A 20672-nucleotide genomic window follows, 5' to 3' on the forward strand; every position below is an offset into this window, starting at 1 on the left:
CAAGGTGTGTGACCGACCTTGAAGGAGAGATTGTACCCCTGTCTGTAGTGACCGCTGCTTGATCAGCGGAAGCTTCACTATCGCTGAGAGGGTATGAAACTCCATGCCAAGGTATGTCAGCGATTGGGCCGGTGTCAGATTTGACTTTGGAAAATTGATGATCCACCCGAAACTCTGGAGAGTCTCCAGGGTAGCGTCGAGGCTGTGTTGGCATGCCTCTAGAGAGGGTGCCTTGATCAACAGATCGTCCAAGTACGGGATCACCGAGTGACCCTGAGAGTGGAGGACCGCTACGACAGTAGCCATAACCTTGGTGAAAACCCGTGGGGCTGTTGCCAGGCCGAACGGCAGTGCCACGAACTGCAGGTGTTCGTTCCCTATGGCGAAGCGCAAGAAGCGCTGGTGCTCTGGAGCAATCGGTACGTGGAGATAAGCATCTTTGATATTGATCGATGCAAGGAAATCTCCCTGGGACATTGAGGCGATGACGGAGCGGAGGGATTCCATCCGGAACCGCCTGGTCTTTACGTGTTTGTTGAGAAGTTTCAGGTCCAGGACAGGTCGGAAAGACCCGTCCTTCTTTGGGACCACAAACAAGTTGGAGTAAAAACCGTGGCCCTGTTGTGAAGAGGAACAGGGACCACCACCCCTTCTGCCTTCAGAATGCCCAGCGCCTGCAGAAGAGCCTCGGCTCGCTCGGGAGGCAGGGATGACCTGAAGAATCGAGTCGGGGGACGAGAGGTGAACTCTATCTTGTAACCGTGAGACAGAATGTCTCTCACCCAACGGTCTTTTACCCGTGGCAGCCAGGTGTCGCAAAAGCGGGAGAGCCTGCCACCGACCGAGGATGCGGAGTGAGGATGCCGACAGTCATGAGGAAGCCGCTTTGGTAGCGGCACCTCCGGTGGTCTGTTTAGGACGTGACTTAGACCGCCATGCATCAGAGTTCCTTTGATCTTTCTGAGGCCTTTTGGACGAGGAGAATTGGGACCTGCCCGCGCCCCGAAAGGACCGAAACCTCGACTGCCCCTTCCTCTGTTGGGGTATGTTCGGTTTGGGCTGGGGTAAGGATGTATCCTTTCCCTTGGATTGTTTGATGATTTCATCCAAACGCTCGCCAAACTATCGTTCGCCAGAAATTGGCAAACTGGTTAAGCGCTTTTTGGAAACAGAATCTGCCTTCCATTCCCGTAGCCACAAGGCCCTGCGGAGTACCACCGAATTGGCGGCTGCAACCGCCGTACGGCTCGCAGAGTCCAGGACAGCATTAATAGCGTAAGACGCAAATGGCGACGTCTGAGTGGTTATGGACGCCACCTGTGGCGCGGACGTGCGTGTGGCTGCGTCAATTTGCGCTTGACCTGCTGAGATAGCTTGTAGCGCCCATACGGCTGCGAATGCTGGGGCAAAAGAAGCGCCGATAGCTTCATAGATGGATTTCAACCAGAGCTCCATCTGCCTGTCAGTGGCATCTTTGAGTGAAGCCCCATCTTCCACTGCAAGTATGGATCTAGCTGCCAGTCTGGAGATTGGAGGATCCACTTTGGGACACTGAGTCCAACCCTTGACCACGTCAGGGGGAAAGGGATAACGTGTATCCTTAAGGCGCTTAGAAAAACGCTTATCTGGACAAGCATGGTGATTCTGGACTGCCTCTCTGAAATCAGAGTGGTCCAGAAACATACTCGGTGTACGCTTGGGAAACCTGAAACGGAATTTCTCCTGCTGGGAAGCCGACTCCTCCGCCGGAGGAGCTGAGGGAGAAATATCCAACATATGATTGATGGACGCAATAAGGTCGTTCACTATGGCGTCCCCGTCCGGAGTATCAAGATTGAGAGCGGCCTCAGGATCAGAATCCTGATCAGCTACTTCCGCGTCATCAACCAGCGATTTCCCCTCGCTGAGACCCTGAACAATATGATGATGTCGAGGGAAAATCTAAGCGAGCTCGCTTAGTCGGTCTGGGACTGGGGTCTGTGTCAGAACCCTCAGCCTGGGATCTATGAGATACCCCGGGAGGACATTGTTGGTCCAGCTGAGGAGGGCCAGGGAACAAAGAATCAACAGAGTCCCTGTGCTGAGATACCGGTCTGGACTGCAAGGCTTCCAGTATCTTAGCCATAGTCTCAGAGAGTTTTGCAAACTCCGTCCCTGTCACCTGAACAGTGTTAGCAGGTGGCTCCCCCTGGGCCCCCCCTAGCAGAGGCTCTAGCTGAGTAAGTGCCACAGGGGCCGAACAGTGCACACAATGAGGGTCAGTGGAACCTGCCGGTAGCGGGGTCGTACATGCGGCGCAGGCAACATAATAAGCCTGTGTTTTGGCACCCCTGCCTTTCGTGGGCGCCATGCTATTATCTTCCCTGAGTAACACAATAGGGTATATAGCCAGAAATCAACTGTGCACTATACAGTGTAAAATAAACATATAATGTTACACTACTGCACAATGGGGCTAGCACCACAGGTGCTGCTTACCACCCGCTTAAAGCGGTTGTGAGGCCACCAGAGTCCCTGCCTGGGTCTCCCAGATTTTGTCCCCCTCTGCAGCGTCCGAGGAGCTGACAGGAATGCGTCCTGAGGAGAGGAGGGAGCCGTGGGCGTGACCCAGAAAGAGCGGGAACTGGTGCCTGCACTGTGCACAGTGAGGGGAGTGGAGTATGCAAAGCATGCTCCAGCCCTCAGTGCTGCTCGTTCTGTGCAGCGTCCCGCCCTTCCCCTGCCTGTCAGGGCTATGGGCGGGAGGAAAGGAAACTAGGCCGCAAAAAGCCGGGGACTCTAGTAATAAACGCGGCCACCGTAAAAGCGCGGCCGGTGTGGAAGTCCCCGGCGCACTACAAGTCCCAGCCGCGCCGCAGTGTTTCCATGGCAGCGGCGGTCAGTGCGGCAGTCCCTATACATAAACACACTCAGCAACGCTGAGTGTGTAATGGCACATATTAACCCGGTCAGCGCCGCGGTCCCCGGTGCACTAGCACACCCAGCAAAGCTGGAGTGTTGCTGTGCGCGGTCCCCACGGGGACACAGAGTACCTCCAAGTAGCAGGGCCATGTCCCTGAACGATACCTGGCTCCTATCCAGCAGGCTCCACAGGAGTTGTGGATGAAGCACGGTCTCAGTGCCTGGAGACCGATAGGATCCCACTTCCACCAGAGCCCTGAGGGGGATGGGGAAGGAAAACAGCATGTGGGCTCCAGCCTCCGTACCCGCAATGGATACCTCAACCTTACAACACCGCCGACAAGAGTGGGGTGAGAAGGGAGCATGCTGGGGGCCCTATATGGGCCCACTTTTCTTCCATCCAACATGGTCAGCAGCTGCTGCTGACCAATCTGTGGAGCTGTGCGTGCGTGTCTGACCTCCTTCGCACAAAGCAAAAAACTGAGGAGCCCGTGGGAGCACGGGGGGTGTATAGGCAGAAGGGGAGGGGCTTAACACTTTTGAGTGTAATACTTTGTGCGGCCTCCGGAGGCATAGCCTATACACCCAATTGTCTGGGTCTCCCAATAGAGCGACAAAGAAAAAAATGCTAACGCCGTTTTCCACCAGGTGGCGCTTTAGGTAGTTTTATTGCGTAGCGCATGGCTACTTTACTATAGCTAGACACCACTTCTATGCCTATAGCTGCCGCCGTTCTTAAGTTAATGGCAGTTACAGGATATGGGTGGACACACTATCTCCCATCAAGATTAGAGTTTGCATAAATGCAAATTTGCACAGATTACACAGCACATATCCAGTAATGCGCTTCTGGTTTGCACAGCTTGTACTTCAATCTCCAGATGTCATATCCTGAATCACACCTCACCCAGCAGACATCCTGGACATGCTCTTATGCACATTGATGTCACTGACACAAAGTAAGGTTTTAATATTAGAGCAGGTTCATCCCAGACTAGGTACACCTTGTGCAGTGGGATAGTTTTTACGCTTTTTGATCAAAACTGTGCCAACGAATTACCCAGTTACTTATATACCATTTACTTACCATATTTTTCGCTTTATAAGACTTTAGTTCCCCCAAATTTTGGGGGAAAGTAGGGGGTGCGTCTTATAATCCAAATATACGGATTATATACTGCAGTGTCCAGGAAAGGTGGGGGCAGCTCTGGAGCACTGCTGGGGGCAGGTGAACGCTGCTGGCGGCAGCGTTAGATCTCCTGCTCCCGCTCATATAATATGCACAGCCGCTGTCCATCACCGTGGTGTTGAAACCGCACCGCGGTGATGGGCTGGGTGATCGGCGCATATTATATCTGCCTGCGCCCCCCTTTGATGGCACATGCCCTCCTTTGTTAGATATGGCCCCCATGCTGCTGCCCATAGTAAAATAAAAAACTCTTTACTTACCTCCTCCAGCGTGTCTCCCCAGTCTCCCTCCTGCCACTGTGATCATGCACGCAGAGATGTCACTCTGCTGTGCCGATCACATGACCGGCACCGAGAACCAGGAAGTGCAGGAGCTCAACCGCACAGAGGGAGACAGGAGGGAGGACAGCACTGGAATAGGTAAGGAAAGTTTATTTTACTAAAAGCAGCAGCCTGGGTGCCATATCAAACACGGGGGGCCATGTGCCAGCCACGGGGGGCTATATTCAATATAAGGGGGCCATATCCAGATTAAGGGGGCTAATTTTAGGATGGGGGTGCTATGAGGGACATATACCCTATATGATTTGTTAGACTGACACTGGCATTATAAGAAGGACCCCATTTATTAAAAAAATTCTCTTCCTTCACCAAATTTGGGGGTGCGTCTTATAATCAGGTGCGTTTTAAAGCGAAAAATACGGTATATTGTATTTGCTCATTTTGTATTTTTCTGTTAGGCTTTATCATGGATATTCAGGCTTCTCAAAAAAAACGTACTACTGGGAGGCATAAATGAGGGTAGAATGAGCAACTATTGTCCAACCATCAGGAACCACAGCCATAAAAATATCCTACCACAACCAGGCCCTATAGATCTTCCATGTTGCAGGAAAGGAAACCAGAGGGAAAAAAAAAAAAAAGGGTATGCCAGCCTGCCTTTTTATACTTCGGAAGATCCTGTTCCTAGGTGGAAGACCCTTTCGTGGCAATGTCATGGTAATTCGGAAACAAAGCAAAAAAAAACACCACACTGCAACTTAATGCCTTTTATAAACGGCTTCTTAGTCTGTGAATAATAAAACAGAGCCAAAAAAAAAAAAAAAATGGTGTGATACCAACTGCATGTTCATGATTTATTTTCATATTATAACCAGCTTCTTTACAATAAGGAGAAAAATTGAGACTTCTAACAGATCACTTTCAACTTTCACAAGATGGCTTCCAACAATTAAAAATACAAAATTGATTATATTATGTATTCTGACAAACTTTAAATACACATGTTTTGTCAGTACCTTCAAAAGAGTCAATTCAGAAAGGTAAATCATTTTAATATACCTGCATGGACAGAAGGTCAAACCACAAGAACCTCAGCAGTACATTTGGGTAACACTGGACACAGTTTAGTTCTGTTAAAAAGGATTATTAACTAATGGACAACCCCAGTTTAAATCAACCCCATATAAAATTTAAAGAACTGGATATCGCCTGCAACGTTGTTATTTAAGCAATCTCAGCCACTGCCCCCAGAGTGTGAGAGGACATTGATGTGTCACATGGCAGCTGCAGTCTGTTACATCACAGATGTCTGCTCTGACCCAATATAGTTGTGCTGCAGCTACCAAGCAGCCACTCATTAACTGCAGCTGGCACGTTATAAAGCAATATTGCATTATTCTCCAGGAACAACTATGGGAACCTGACTAATGGTGCAGCTGTAGGGAGTATCCATGCCTATCAGATATTGAGGCATGAACTGTTTAAAACCTGAGGTTGTCGAGTAGTGGACAACCCTCTTTAAAGAGCTAACATTTGCTGGAGTTCAGTTTCCCATGAAGGTTTAAATTGACAAAAAAAAAAGGGAACACCCATGCCATTGTATATATATTAAAAAAAACAAAAAAAAACTAACACATTAGTGTTAATGTTTAAGACAAAAAAAAAAATATATAAAATGGTAAGATGGGGAGCTTCCCATTAATTAACAAGAGCGGGGAAATATCCACATACAAAATGAAACTACTGAACAGCAGAGAATATTTTAACTTCCAGATTACCGTTCAGATCACTAAAAATCTAATGTAAAAAAAATGGGACAGACAAGGGAAAATATATATCAGCAATGCAAACTTATTAAAAATGTGCATGGCTTTATTTCAAACAGGTGATGGGAGCAACCAACCATTAACCCCAAAAATGGCAAAAAGTATCACCTTTTGCTGGATAAAATAGAAAAGCGCATATGTAACTCTTAAAACAGAAATTAAAGACAGAATTGGAGGTGAAAAAGTCAAGCAGTAGCCTAAATTATGTTCTAAACCAAATCTGTCTGCTTTATTGTTTGTTTTTTTATAACTTGTTTTGTTTGTTTTTTTTAATAAAATCTCCCCAAACAATCACCCTCACACCCTTACCCCCCAACCCCACAATTTAGTCTTCTGTACTCTGCGCTTCTTCATCAGATGCCTCTTCACCGGACTTCTCCTGCTGAGGGCTGGCAGGTTTCTTCTCTGGGGGTGGTGTTTCTGGTTCATCTTCTTCCTCTTCCTCATCAGCTTTAGGTGATGGAGATTTTTCCTTTGATGCCTTTGCTGCTGCAGGACGGCTCTTTCCTTTGGCCTTTGCTGGACTGGGTGTTACTACAAAATATATTTGTGATAATCAATGCTTTGCAGAAGTTCTACAAAGAGGGAAAATTGTTATATGTGCCTTTTTTCTGCCATCTTTTTTTTTACAGAATTTAGCATGTATGAATTATAAAAGGCAATTTACATGTTTCTCCAGTGTAGGGCAAAAAACATGTAACATGCCCTTAGAGTAGATCTCTAACACCTTAAAGTTACACAATTTGATATGAAACAGACACACGCTACCACTATAGGTGAAGGCATCACAGACCTTCAGTCATTGGGGGTTGCGTTTTGTAGCGTTTGTCAGTTTACAGTTCTCTTTACATTATGCACACCCACTGCAGTCTAATAGATTGCCATGACTGGCCCGACGTGACCATAGATGAAATGACGCTAGGATCGTACACCTAGATTCAGTGCGCATGCCCAAGCAGCTGGAACAAGCGCAGGATTTACTAGGAGATTGCCGTGACGTCTGGCCAGTCACAAATCAAATTAGACTGACGGGTGTGCATAATTTAAACTGAACAGTCACTGAAACGCTACCAATCGCCTTCCCCAATGACAAAAAGGTGGTCCGTGATGCATTCACCTAATGATTTTTGTTGTTTTTATATAAAACAGTGACCTTTTGTTTGAGATCATCATGTTGGTGATGCAATGTGCATCACTATCAAGCCATTGGGGGCAGTTTATTATAGAATAATTATGTGACAGGTTACCTTTAAAAATAAATTGGGATGTTTTTGACTATATAAAATAAACCCTGCTCATATTGGATTAATCTGCAGGTTAATACAGTTCAAAAGCTTTGCTGACACCACGCAAAGCACAGCTACTAGGAAGAAATGAAATATTCCTCCAAGCAGCCTCTGGCCTTCAATAATAAAAGTGTGGCTTCAGTCACTGCTCAGTACATAGGACACCAAATTTATTGAAACAGCCTAGTGACATTTCTGGAATCAGGGTCTCAAGCTACACATACTGCTCAGAACACATAGCAAAAACCTGCTGACAAAATTCCCTTTTAGCGGCACACCTCATCAAGTAGTTGCCACAATACAAACACATTTTGGGGGGGTGAAATCAGTTAAAGTTATATGTCCAGTACAGCAATACCTTTACATGACCAGTGCATTCCTGAAGAATCAATGTGAATATGCAAACGGGATATGGTAGGTCTTAAACCTGTCAATCTGGCACTATTACCTGAGCAGTGCACCCTCCTACGGCTTGACATTGCTTTTTACCTGAAGTCACAGCATACAGGCTGTCTTTTTGCCACTTTATCCAGCTCTGCTATAGCCTTTTGTATATCAATTCAAATATTGGGACTGGCCAGGTAGCCTTATTGCTGGACTTGTCTTTACAAGAGCTAAAACACAACTTTGCATGTGAAATCCTGCTGACAGATTTCCTTTAATTGTAATTACTTTTAAACAGAACTCAAAGCCATCTTGTTTATTATCGAGTTAAAAAGTGCATTGCCTACTGGAGAACATAATTTTGGGTTGGTGAAGGATTTGCCGTTTAAACGCATCCACCATATTTATTTTTTAATAGTTGAGATGAGTCCACCAGTAAGTAATTTACCTGTAGCCTTTAGCCTAGGCTTCGGTACCTTCTTCTCTCTTTTTTCAGGCTTGGATTTTTTCACCACTTTTTTCTTCTTCTTTGATCGTCCATAATCACTGTCATCATCATCTTCTACCATGAAGTCTTCATCACTCCCAGAATCCTCTGAAGATGAAATGTGATTGTAACAATTGATTTCCATATTAAAAAAAGGGGATGTCCACCACCAATCTTTTCTTATAGAGGTTATAACACGTTTGGAAGTCATCCTCTAGATTCTCAAAATAGGAGAAAGAAGTGGGGGTGGGACATTCCATTCACTGGAACCCACTGATCCAGAAAACTGTTCAGTAGAGCCCAATCTAAATGAAAAAGTGGTTAATCATGTGCACCTCTGCGTTATTCATTCTTAAAAAGGGAATCTGTCAGCAGGTTTTTTCAGCCTCATCCGAGAGCAGCATAATGTAGGAAAACGACCCCGATTCCAACAATGTATCAGTTTACTGGGTCAGCAGTTTTGACGGTCCTTCGATGTACAAGAGCTCAGAAGGCTAACTCCACCCATACAACAGCGGTGTGTGTACATTGTCTATTGTAGTGAGCTTTTTCAGAAGAGGGGGCGTGGTTAGACCAGGGCTCACTGCCATGTGGTCCAGGCAATGATAAGCTTTTGTTGATATTAGGCTGTGTGCAGTTTCCATAAGTGACAGATCGCTGAAGTCTGTGTCTCAGCCCCTACCTCATGCTGCCCTCAGATCAAATAGCAAAAACCTGCTGACATTTTACCTTTAAGGCTACAAATCCACTGAATTTAGTAAGCTTTTTTACCTCACTATTTTTAAACTAAAATAAGGAGTAGGTAAAAACAGTGGTGATGTCTATTATACTTTTCCTCTGATTTTTCCCCACTCCTGGTTTTGTCTTACAAATACTGGAGGTAAACTCAATGTGTGCACGTGGCCTCTGAATGTTGCACTAAATGAATTTTAAAAACAAAACTTGCTGAAATTACACTAAAATATTTCTCTACAGTGTGTGAAGGCAATGATTCCTAGATATAAATCAGTTCTTTTAACACATGAGTAATAATGTAGAGACAGAGACCCAGATTCCAGCAGTGCGTCAGTGACTTCCTGTCGATTTAGTTTTCTTTTTATTAAAACAAAAAAAAAAAAACAAAAACAACCACACACACACACTGTTAGCAGGAGACCACCACTGAATAACTTGTATGGCCTAGCATACCTGCCACTATGTATGCCTCCATATTAAGCTCCGTATATAACCCCCACAGTCATCGATTGGCATCTTTCTGCCTATGCAGTGTACACCGAAATCTGATGTAGCAAGCAGCCCAGTGACAATAGGGTCTCTACCGATACATTATACTACAGTCAAATGGGGAAGCAAAACCTTGGTGATCCTTACAAACAAAAAAAAAAAAACATGATTGGTGGCACAGCATCATTTTTTATATTTGTGTAATTTAAAACTAATATAATTGTGTAGTTTAAAACTAACAGCTGTTGGGTTTTAAAACAACTGGTCCACACTAAAGTACATTTTAGGGTTTGCTTTGGAAAACTCACTTTCCAAAAACTGTGCTTCTTCTTCGTCCTCCGGCTCCTCCTCCTCACTCCCGGCATCTCCCATTAACATCTCCCTCTGCTTAGAGACAGCCTTGGATGCAGCTTGTCTTTGTTGCCGGACATTTTTACGCTGTTCCTTTTCATCATCACTGTCACCTGAAACCAGAGCAAGAATGAAGCAAAGAAATTATGTATAACAGTGAACAGTAACAATTTTATTCCTCATGAGGCTTTATTTCTTCCAAAGAAGATCTCAATCACACTCATGTTAATCAGGAGACATGGTAGGAATGGATCACATGCCTTTCACATTACTCTGGACATGCGGAGGAAGTTTCATACAATGAAGATCACTAAATACTAAACACAGTGGACCATCTAATCAGATTTAAAAGATAAACGCAGCCTTTATTATAGGTGGTATCAATCTGGCTGTCAGATTCCCTTTAAGAAAAAAACATTTCACTTAAAACTTGCTACCTTTGGCTGATCGCTTCCTTCCTTTGGAAGCACGTTTCTTTTCAGGTGTTGGTTTTTTGACTTTTTTACTCTTTTTTGGGCTTTCATAATCACTATCTGCTTTTCCATCCCCTGCTGCCAAGTCATCATCACTGCCAAAGTCTTCTTCTGAAACAAAATATACCAGGTAAGTACACTAATACAATCAACTATACCAAGCTGTGACAATTTACCAAGTCAAACACCATACATTATCGCAGACGCTAACAAAACGCATGCTGGCAATTAGGGCTGGACAATATTGTAAATATATTATTATTAATGCATAAACATATTGCACACATTAACCCCTTCATCCCCCAGCAATTTTTAGATTCTTCTAAGAGCAACAACATTTTATTTTTCAGCAATATAGCCATCTGAGGACTTGTTTTTTGCCGGGCAAGTTGTACTTTTGAATTACACCATTAGTTTTACCACATAATGTACTGGAAAACAAGAAAAAAAATCCAAATGCGGTGAAATTGCAAAAAAAAAAAAAAAAAAAAAAAAAAAAAAAAAAAAAAAACACCTCCCAAAAAATAAGTGCAATTGGACGATTTTTTTGGGGGGTGTCTTTGAGTCACCTTGTTCACTATATAGTAAAACTAACATGTCAGTTTGATGTCTCAGGTTGATACGAGTTCGTAGATACCAAATGTGTACTTTCACTTTTATCTTAAAAAAAAAAAACAAACCAAAAACACAAAAGAGATCTGGGGCTAAATGATTATTTTTTCCTGTTTTGAGATTATGTTTTTATACATTTTTTATGTAGATGTTACATTTTCATCTCCTGTTATTGCATTTTAATGCAATGTTGCAGCAACCAAAAAACGTAATTTTGGCGGTCGGAATTTTTATCTTGCCACACCGTGTACCGATCAGATTAATTGATGTTATATTTTGATAGGGCATTTCTGAACGCAGCGATACCAAGTGTGTGTATTTTTTATGGTTTTACTTTTCATGGGGTGATTTGAACTTTAACCTCTTCACAACCCATGATGTACTGGGTATATGTCATAGATCGTGTTAGGTTAATCCCTGCAGGCTGCCGCGGGCAGTGATCTCTGCACGTCCGAGTGGATTCATGATCATGTGGATCCATGATCATGTAGATCCTTTTAGCTATCATGAGTTCCGGCAGAGTGCCAGGTGTGAAAGAGCAGTTTTTCTGCAAATCAAAGCAATGGGGGAGGTGGTGGGGGGGGTTGGAAAGAACACTAGTAAAAAAAAAAAAAAAAATTCAAATCACTCACATTCGCCCCCATGAAAGTTAAAGGGTTAAAAACAAAGATATACACATTTGGTATCGCCGCATTCAGAGATGCCCTATCAAAATATAAACTATTCTGATCAGTAAACGTAGTGGCAAAAAAAAAAATTCAACCGTAAAATTAACGTGTTTTTTTTGGTTGCCGCATACTTTGCACAAGATGTGATAGCAGGCGATCAAAACGTAGCATCTGCCTAAAAATGGCAGTTAACGCCAGCCCGAAATGCAAAAAATAAGCGCTACAGATCATGGAAAATGGCGCCTTTATTTTACAAACTTGTGAATTTTTTTTTTTAGCCCCTTAGATAAACGTAAACCTATACATGTCTGGTGTCTACAAACTCATACCGACCTGAGGCATCACACTGACACATCAGTTTTACCATAAAGTTAACACGGTGAACAAAATATCCTAAAAACAAATATCAGGGAGTCACTTGTTTTTGCAATATTTTCACACTTGGATTTTTTTGCAGTTTTTCAGTACACTATATGGTAAATAATGGCTTTATTTAAAAGTACAACTAATCCCACAAAAAATAAGCCCTTAAATGGAAAGATTGACGGAAAAGAAGGGAATTTTGTTACTTACCGTAAATTCCTTTTCTTCTAGCTCTTATTGGGAGACCCAGACGATTGGGGTATAGCTACTGCCCTCCGGAGGCCACACAAAGCACTACACTAAAAAGTGCAAGGCCCCTCCCCTTCTGGCTATACCCCCCCGTGGTATCACGGGTTCTCCAGTTTTAGTGCCAAAGCAAGAAGGAGGAAGCCAATAACTGGTTTAAACAAATTAACTCCGAATAACGTCGGAGAACTGAAAAACCGTTCAACATGAACAACATGTGTACCCGCAAACAACCAAGAAATCCCGAAGGACAACAGGGCGGGTGCTGGGTCTCCCAATAAGAGCTAGAAGAAAAGGAATTTACGGTAAGTAACAAAATTCCCTTCTTCAGCGCTCTATTGGGAGACCCAGACGATTGGGACGTCCAAAAGCTGTCCCTGGGTGGGTAAAGAGATACCTCATGTTAGAGCTGCAAAACAGCCCTCCCCTACGGGGATGTCACTGCCGCCTGCAGGACTCTTCTACCTAAGCTGGCATCCGCCGAAGCATAGGTATGCACCTGATAATGTTTGGTGAAAGTGTGCAGACTCGACCAGGTAGCTGCCTGGCACACCTGTTGAGCCGAAGCCTGGTGTCGTAGCGCCCAGGACGCACCCACGGCTCTGGTTGAATGGGCTTTCAGCCCTGAGAGAACCGGAAGCCCTGCAGAACGGTAGGCTTCCAGAATTGGTTCTTTGATCCATCGAGCCAGGGTGGCTTTAGAAGCCTGCAACCTCTTGCGCGTACCAGCGACAAGGGCATCGGAACGGCGTATGGGCGCCGTGCGGGAAATGTAGATTCTGAGTGCTCTCACCAGATCTAGCAAACGTAAACATTCTCATACCGGTGAACCGGATGAGTGCAAAAGGACGGTAAGGAGATATCCTGATTAAGATGAAACGAGGATACGACCTTAGGGAGAAACTCCGGAATGATGCGCAGCACTACCTTGTCCTGGTGAAAACACCAGGAAGGGAGCCTTGGATGACAGAGCTGCCAGCTCAGACACTCGCCGAAGCGATGTGATCGCAACGAGAAACGCCACCTTCTGTGACAGGCGAGAAAAGGAAACTTCCTTCAGAGGCTCGAAAGGCGGCTTCTGGAGAGCAACTAGAACCCTGTTCAGATCCCATGGATCTAACGGCCGCTTGTACGGGGGTACGATATGACAAACCCCCTGCGGGAACGTGCGCACCTTAGAAAGACGTGCTAGACGCTTCTGAAAAAAACACGGATAGTGCTGAGACTTGCCCTTTGAGGGAGTCTAGCGACAAGCCCTTTTCTAACTCCTATTGTAGGAAGGAAAGAAAAGTAGGCAATGCAAATGGCCAGGGAGACACTCCCTGAGTAGAGCACCAGATTAAGAAAATCTTCCACGTTCTGTGGTAGATCTTAGCAGACGTGGGCTTCCTAGCCTGTCTCATGGTGGCAACGACCCCTTGGGATAATCCTGAAGACGCTAGGATCCAGGACACAAAGGCCACACAGTCAGGTTCAGGGCCGCAGAATTCCGATGGAGAAAACGGCCCTTGAGACAGTAAGTCTGGTCGGTCTGGTAGTGACCCCGGTCGGCCGACCGTGAGATGCCACAGATCCGGGTACCACGATCTCCTCGGCCAGTCTGGTGCGACGAGTATGACGCGGCTGCAATCGGATCTGATTTTTGCGCAGTACTCTGGGCAAGAGTGCCAGAGGTGGAAACACATATGTGAGCCGGAACTGCGACCAATCTTGCACTAAGGCGTCTGCCGCCAGAGCTCTGTGATCGCGCGATCGTGCCATAAATGCCGGGACCTTGTTGGTGTGCCGAGACGCCATTAGGTCGACGTCCGGCACCCCCCAGCGGCAACAGATTTCCTGAAACACGTCCGGGTGAAGGAACCATTCCCCCGCGTCCATGCCCTGGCGACTGAGGAAGTCTGCTTCCCAGTTTTCTACGCCCGGGATGTGAACTGCGGATATGGTGGATGCTGTGTCCTCCACCCACATGAGGATTCGCCGGACTTCCTGGAAGGCTGCTGACTGCGTGTCCCTCCTTGGTGGTTGATGTATGCCACCGCTGTGGAGATGTCCGACTGGATTCGGATCTGCTCTCTTTCTAGCCACTTCTGGAAAGCTAATAGGGTAAGATACCCTGCCCCGATTTCCAGAACATCGATCTGAAGGGTGGACTCCTGCTGAGTCCACGTCCCCTGAGCCATGTGGCGGAGACAAACTGCTCCCCACCCTGACAGACTCGTATCTGTCGTGACCACTGCCCAGGATGGGGGCTATGACAATGAGGTGGGAATAAGCCACTATTGCAGAGAGTCCTCGGCCGTCAGGGAAAGGGAGACTTCCCGTCCAGGGAGGTTGACTGCCCATCCCATTGGCGGAGAATGTCCCATTGCCGTTGGCGCAGATGAAACTGCGCAAAGAGAACTGCCTCGATGGCTGCCACCATCTTCCTTAGGAAGTGCATGAGGCGCCTAAAGGGGTGCGACTGGCCTTGAAAGAGAGACTGCACCTCTGTCTGCAGTGAACGCTGCTGGTTCAGCGGAAGCTTCACTATGGCTGATAGAGTATGAAACTCCATGCCGAGATACGTTAGTGATTGAGTCGGAGACAGATTTGACCTTGCCAAATTGATGATCCACCCGAAAGTCTGGAGAGTCTCCAGCGTAACATTCAGGCTGCGTTGGCATGCCTCGAGGGAGGGTGCTTTGACGAGTAGATCGTCCAAGTACGGGATCACCGGGTGTCCCTGAGAGTGCAAGACTGCTACCACTGCTGCCATGACCTTGGTGAACACCCGTGGGGCTGTCGCCAGACTGAATGGCAGAGCTACGAACTGAAGATGTTCGTCTCCTATCACAAAACGTAGAAAACGTTGGTGCTCCGTAGCAATTGGCACGTGGAGATAGGCATCTTTGATGTCTGTTGAGGCAAGGAAGTCTCCTCGAGACATTGAGGCAATGACGGATCGGAGGGATCCCATCCGGAACCGCCTGGCGTTCGCATGCTCGTTGAGCAGTTTTAGGACCAGAACAGGACGGAAGGAACCGTCCATTTTTGGAGCCACAAAGAGATTGGAGTACAAACCCTCGCCCTCGTTCCTGAGGGGGGACAGGGATCACCACTCCTTCTGCTCTTAGCGCGTCCACCGCCTGCAGCAGGGCATCTGCTCGGTGGAGAGGTGGGGCCGTTCTGAAGAATGGAGTCGGAGGACGAGAACAGAACACTGTCCTGTGCACGTGAGCACAATGTCCGTCACCCACCGGTCTGTGACCTGTGGCAGCTAAATGTCGCCAAAGGCGGGGAGTCTGCCATCAACCGCGGATGCGGAGAGAGAGAGAGAGAGAGAGCTGAGAGTCCTGAGGAGACCGCCTTGGTAGCGGTTCCTCCGACTGCCTTCCTTGGGCGAGATTGAGCCCGGCCGGAATCTGAGCCCGTCTGAGGTTTTGTAGCCCTTTTGCACGAGGACAATTGGGACCTGCCGGAGCTTGGGAAGGACCGAAACCTCGACTGTACTTTTAGGACAGTATTAACAGGGTAAGTCGCAGTGCAGACATTGCGGGGTTACGGACGCCTCTGCGGTACAGATGTCCCTGCTCAAGGTCAGCTGCGCAAGAACAGCTGAAAAGGTTAGGTTGCCAATACGGCTGTGGATGCCGGAGCAACCGACACGCCGATAGCCTCCTAGACAGATTGCAACCAGAGTCCATCTGTCTGTGAATGGCATCTTTAAGTGAAGCCCCATCTCCAGTGCAACTATGGCTCTATATGCAAGCCTGGAGATTGGAGAATCCACCTTTGGACCCTGGGTCCAGCGCTGACCACGTCATGGGAAAAGGGATAACGTGTATCCTAAAAACGTTTGGAGAAGACGCTTATCTGGTAAGCGTGGTGTTCCTGGACTGCTTCTCTGAAGTCAGCGTGGCCAGAAAAATACTCAATATCTGCGTGAGATACTGAAAAGGAACTTCTCCTGTTCGTCTCCTTTCTCCACTGGGGGAGCTGAGGGAGAAAGATCCAACCTTCCATTGATGGACGGTATAGGATCATTCCGTATGGCGTTACCACCCGGTGTATCCGGATTGAGAGCGATGTCAGTATCAAAGCCCTGAAGAGCTGCCTTTTGGTCAAGTAGATTGCCCATGGGTGCAAGTCTCTATATTATGACTACTCCGTCCCTGTCCATGGACAGGGTTGACAGGAGGTTTCTTTGGCCACAACTAGTAGAGCCCCGGCAGACGAAGTGCTAGAGACCCCGGCAGACGACGTGCTACAGGGGAGCATGCACACAATGGGACGGTGTCATGAACAGCATCCCATGTAGTAAAAACAGCACTGAAATCTGTGTTGCTTTTTTGCCGCTGCCGACTAGCTATCTAGAAGTATATAGCCAAGATTGGTGACCGTACATTGCAATGTATAGCATACAGGCATAAAGTACAAAAGACCACTGCAGCGCAAGCAATACAAGCAGCATAGAAGCCTGTGCCCTGGCACCCCTGCTCTTCTGCTGCTGTATACTAGTCATCTAGGGGAATATAGCCCAGAAGAGTGACCCTACAGTGCAATGTATAGCATACAAGCACAAGTACAAATGAACACTGCAGCACATGCAATACAAGCAGCATAGAAGCCTGTGCCCTGGCACCCCAGCTCTTCTGCTGCTGTAGACTAGTCATCTCGGGGAATATGGCCCAGAAGAGTGACCATACAGTGCTATGTATAGCATACAAGCACAAGTACAAATGCACACTGCAGCCCATGCAATACAAGCAGCATAGAAAAAAACCTGTGCCCCAGCACCCTTGGTTTTCTGCTGCTGTAGTCTAGCCATTCCAGGAGAATATAGCTAAGACTAGCGACTGTACAGTGCAATGTATAGCATATAAGCATAAACGCAAATGAACACCTCAGTCGTGCAATACAAGCAGCCTAGAAAGCCTGTGCCTTAGCACACCTGCTTTCCTGCTGCTGATGTGTCGCTCCCCAAGCGGGCATATAGCGACCTATGCAGTAAAAAAAAAAAAAAAAACAACACATGTACACACTGCAGTTATATCGTGGTCAGCACTATGTGTGCCTCTTACCGCCCGCCTATAAGCGGGTGTATGATCGCCACCGTCCTGCCTTGGTGCCGAAAGTCCGAGCTCGGACTGCAGTAATGGCTGCCGGCTTCTTCCCCAGCTCATGTGAGGAGGGGCGGGCCGTGGGCGTGCCCCCAAGGCAGAGCGGGAATCCGGCGTCCGACAGTGTGCAGTGAGAGGGCTGGAGCATGTAAAAAGGCTCCAGCCCTCGGCGCTGCTGATTGCTCAGCGCCTGTCCCCTTCCCTGAGTGACAGGGAGGGGGCGGGAACGAAGCGGCACTAGGCCGCAGAAGCCGGGGACTGGATTTATAAGCGCCGCCGCCGTAAAAGCGCGGTCGGCGCCCAGTCCCCGGCGAACTACAAGTCCCAGCCGCGCCGCCGCTCCCGGAGCGTCCGGCGCGGTAGTTCCCAAAACACAAAGTCACTCAGCAAAGCTGCAGTGACTGTAACCCTTTACTGTCCCCGGCGCACTAGCACACCCAGCAAGTCTGGAGTGTGCTGTGCCTGTGTGTACGGGGACACAGAGTACCTGTAATGGTGCAGGGCCATGTCCCTGAACGGTACTCCAGCTCCGTATCCAGCAGGTTCAAATGGGTCTGTGGATGGAGCCCGGCGTCAGAGCTTTGAGGCCGGCAGGATCCCACTTCCTCAGAGCCCCTCAGGGGGATGTGGAAGGAAAGCAGCATGTGGGCTCCAGCCTCCGTACCAGCAATAGGTACCTCAACCTTACAACACCATCAACGGGTGAGAAGGGAGCATGCTGGGGGCCCTATATGGGCCCTCTTTTCTTCCATCCGAAATAGTCAGCAGCTACTGCTGACTAAAATCTGTGGAGCTATGCGTGGATGTCTGACCTCCTTCGCACAAAGCTTGAAAACTGGAGAACCCGTGATACCACGGGGGGGTATAGCCAGAAGGGGAGGGGCCTTGCACTTTTTAGTGTAGTGCTTTGTGTGGCCTCCGGAGGGCAGTAGCTATACCCCAATCGTCTGGGTCTCCCAATAGAGCGCTGAAGAAATAAAAAGTTAATGGCTCTCGGAATAAGGGGAGGGGGAAAAAAAAAAACAAAAAAACAAACGATACGGAAAATTTCCCAGAGGTGAAGAAGTTTAACTTTGTGTTTTTAATTTTTTCAAACTTTATTGATTTTTAACCAGCCCCCCTAGGCAACTATCACTGCACAGTCTGGTAGGCTGACCCCACACTACCATCCAACACATTGGTGCCCTATGATGGCATCACAGTGCCTCCGATGGTGGCAGTGTATGGCGCGATCCCTGTCAAAAATTAGTCTCGAGTGGATCTCTGATCCACTTGCGCCTGTTAGCCGGATGTGTCTGCTGATCTGATCAACAGACGAAGGCGGGAATTGCAGCAGGTTCGCCGCAACCCACAGGTACCGGGGAAGGGGGGGGGGGGGGTAGAGACAACCTAGGACGTATAAAGGTTGTGAAGGGGGTTAAAGAACCACTCCAGTGTTTTGTTTTTGTATTGTGCTGCTAGAGTGGTGCTTTAAGCCCAAGTCCCCTGCATTACACAGATCTTCCGGAGGCTTCACTATCGCAGCTGCTCTAGTCTGTCTCCTATGATTCGTGACCTGCAAGTAGCTCTAGTGTTTCATGGAACATGGAGGCCACAAATCAATGCATCTCTATTAGAGCATTGTTCTGGCTCTCAGATGCATTGGGAACTTATGACTTCAGGTCAGCCAGAAGTTATACACAAGATGCCGTCAAGACAGGAGCGGCGACCATAAATTAAGCCACCAAAAGCAGAGTATATGACATGGGGTTTAGATTTTAAGTGCCACAGCAGCACTGAGGGGAAAAAAGAAGGGAATTTTGTTTACTTACCGTAAATTCCTTTTCTTCTAGCTCCTATTGGGAGACCCAGACAATTGGGTGTATAGCGTCTGCCTCCGGAGGCCACACAAAGTATTACACTTTAAAAGTGTAACCCCTCCCCTCTGCCTATACACCCTCCCGTGCATCACGGGCTCCTCAGTTTTGGTGCAAAAGCAGGAAGGAGGAAACTTATAAATTGGTCTAAGGTAAATTCAATCCGAAGGATGTTCGGAGAACTGAAAACCATGAACCAAAAGAACAATTCAACATGAACAACATGTGTACACAAAAGAACAACCAGCCCGAAGGGCACAGGGGCGGGTGCTGGGTCTCCCAATAGGAGCTAGAAGAAAAGGAATTTACGGTAAGTAAACAAAATTCCCTTCTTTGTCGCTCCATTGGGAGACCCAGACAATTGGGACGTCCAAAAGCAGTCCCTGGGTGGGTAAAAGAATACCTCGATAAAAAGCCGAAACGGCCCCCTCTTACAGGTGGGCAACCGCCGCCTGAAGGACTCGCCTACCTAGACTGGCGTCTGCCGAAGCATAGGTATGCACCTGACAGTGTTTCGTGAAAGTGTGCAGACTAGACCAGGTAGCTGCCTGACACACCTGCTGAGCCGTAGCCCGGTGCCGCAATGCCCAGGACGCACCCACAGCTCTGGTAGAATGGTCTTTCAGCCCTGAAGGAAGCGGAAGCCCAGAAGAACGGTAGGCTTCAAGAATCGGTTCCTTGATCCACCGAGCCAAGGTTGACTTGGAAGCCTGCGAACCCTTACGCTGGCCAGCGACAAGGACAAAGAGCACATCTGAACGGCGCAGGGCCGGCGTGCGAGACACGTAGAACCGGAGTGCCCTCACTAGATCTAATGAGTGCAAATCCTTTTCACATTGGTGAATTGGATTAGGGCAAAATGAAGGTAAGGAGATATCCTGATTGAGATGAAAAGGAGATACCACCTTAGGGAGAAATTCCGGGACAGGACGCAGAACCACCTTATCCTGGTGAAAAACCAGGAAGGGGGCTTTGCATGACAGCGCTGCAAGCTCCGACACTCTTCGGAGTGATGTAACTGCCACTAGAAATGCCACCTTCTGCGAAAGGCGTGATAAAAAGACATCCCGCAGCGGCTCGAAAGGGGGTTTCTGAAGAGCCGTTAGCACCCTGTTAAGGTCCCAGGGTTCCAGCGGACGCTTGTAATGTGGGACTATGTGGCAAACTCCCTGCAGGAACGTGCGGACCTGCGGAAGCCTGGCCAGGCGTTTTTGAAAAAATACGGAGAGCGCCGATACTTGTCCCTTGAGAGCGCCGAGTGACAAACCCTGGTCCATTCCGGATTGAAGGAATGAAAGAAAAAGTGGGTAAGGCAAACGGCCAGGGAGTAAAACCATTATCAGAGCACCAGGATAAGAAGATCCGCCAAGATCTGTAATAGATCTTGGCGGACGTTGGTTTCCTGGCCTGTCTCCTAGTGGCAATG

At 47.5% G+C, this 20672-nt stretch overlaps 1 protein-coding gene across 3 annotated transcripts in view; it reads right to left on the bottom strand.

The window, feature by feature from the left end:
- Nucleotides 1-5211: 5211 nt before the first annotated feature.
- NUCKS1 (nuclear casein kinase and cyclin dependent kinase substrate 1) overlaps nt 5212-20672 on the bottom strand; it is an 81922-nt gene continuing 66461 nt past the window's right edge. The window contains exons 5-8 of one of the 3 annotated variants that reach the window (XM_075335698.1): nt 10367-10510; nt 9887-10042; nt 8316-8462; nt 5212-6731 (exon numbers count right to left, since the gene is read on the bottom strand). In XM_075335698.1, the coding sequence (XP_075191813.1) occupies nt 6523-6731; nt 8316-8462; nt 9887-10042; nt 10367-10510 (656 nt within the window). In that variant the 3' untranslated portion in view covers nt 5212-6522. Of the gene's footprint in view, nt 6732-8315; nt 8463-9886; nt 10043-10366; nt 10514-20672 lie in introns of all 3 variants that reach the window. The other 2 variants (XM_075335697.1, XM_075335699.1) reach the window with 2 other exon arrangements.

The sequence above is a fragment of the Anomaloglossus baeobatrachus genome, chromosome 2 (genome assembly GCF_048569485.1).
Source record: "Anomaloglossus baeobatrachus isolate aAnoBae1 chromosome 2, aAnoBae1.hap1, whole genome shotgun sequence".
NCBI classification, from domain to species: Eukaryota; Metazoa; Chordata; class Amphibia; order Anura; family Aromobatidae; genus Anomaloglossus; species Anomaloglossus baeobatrachus.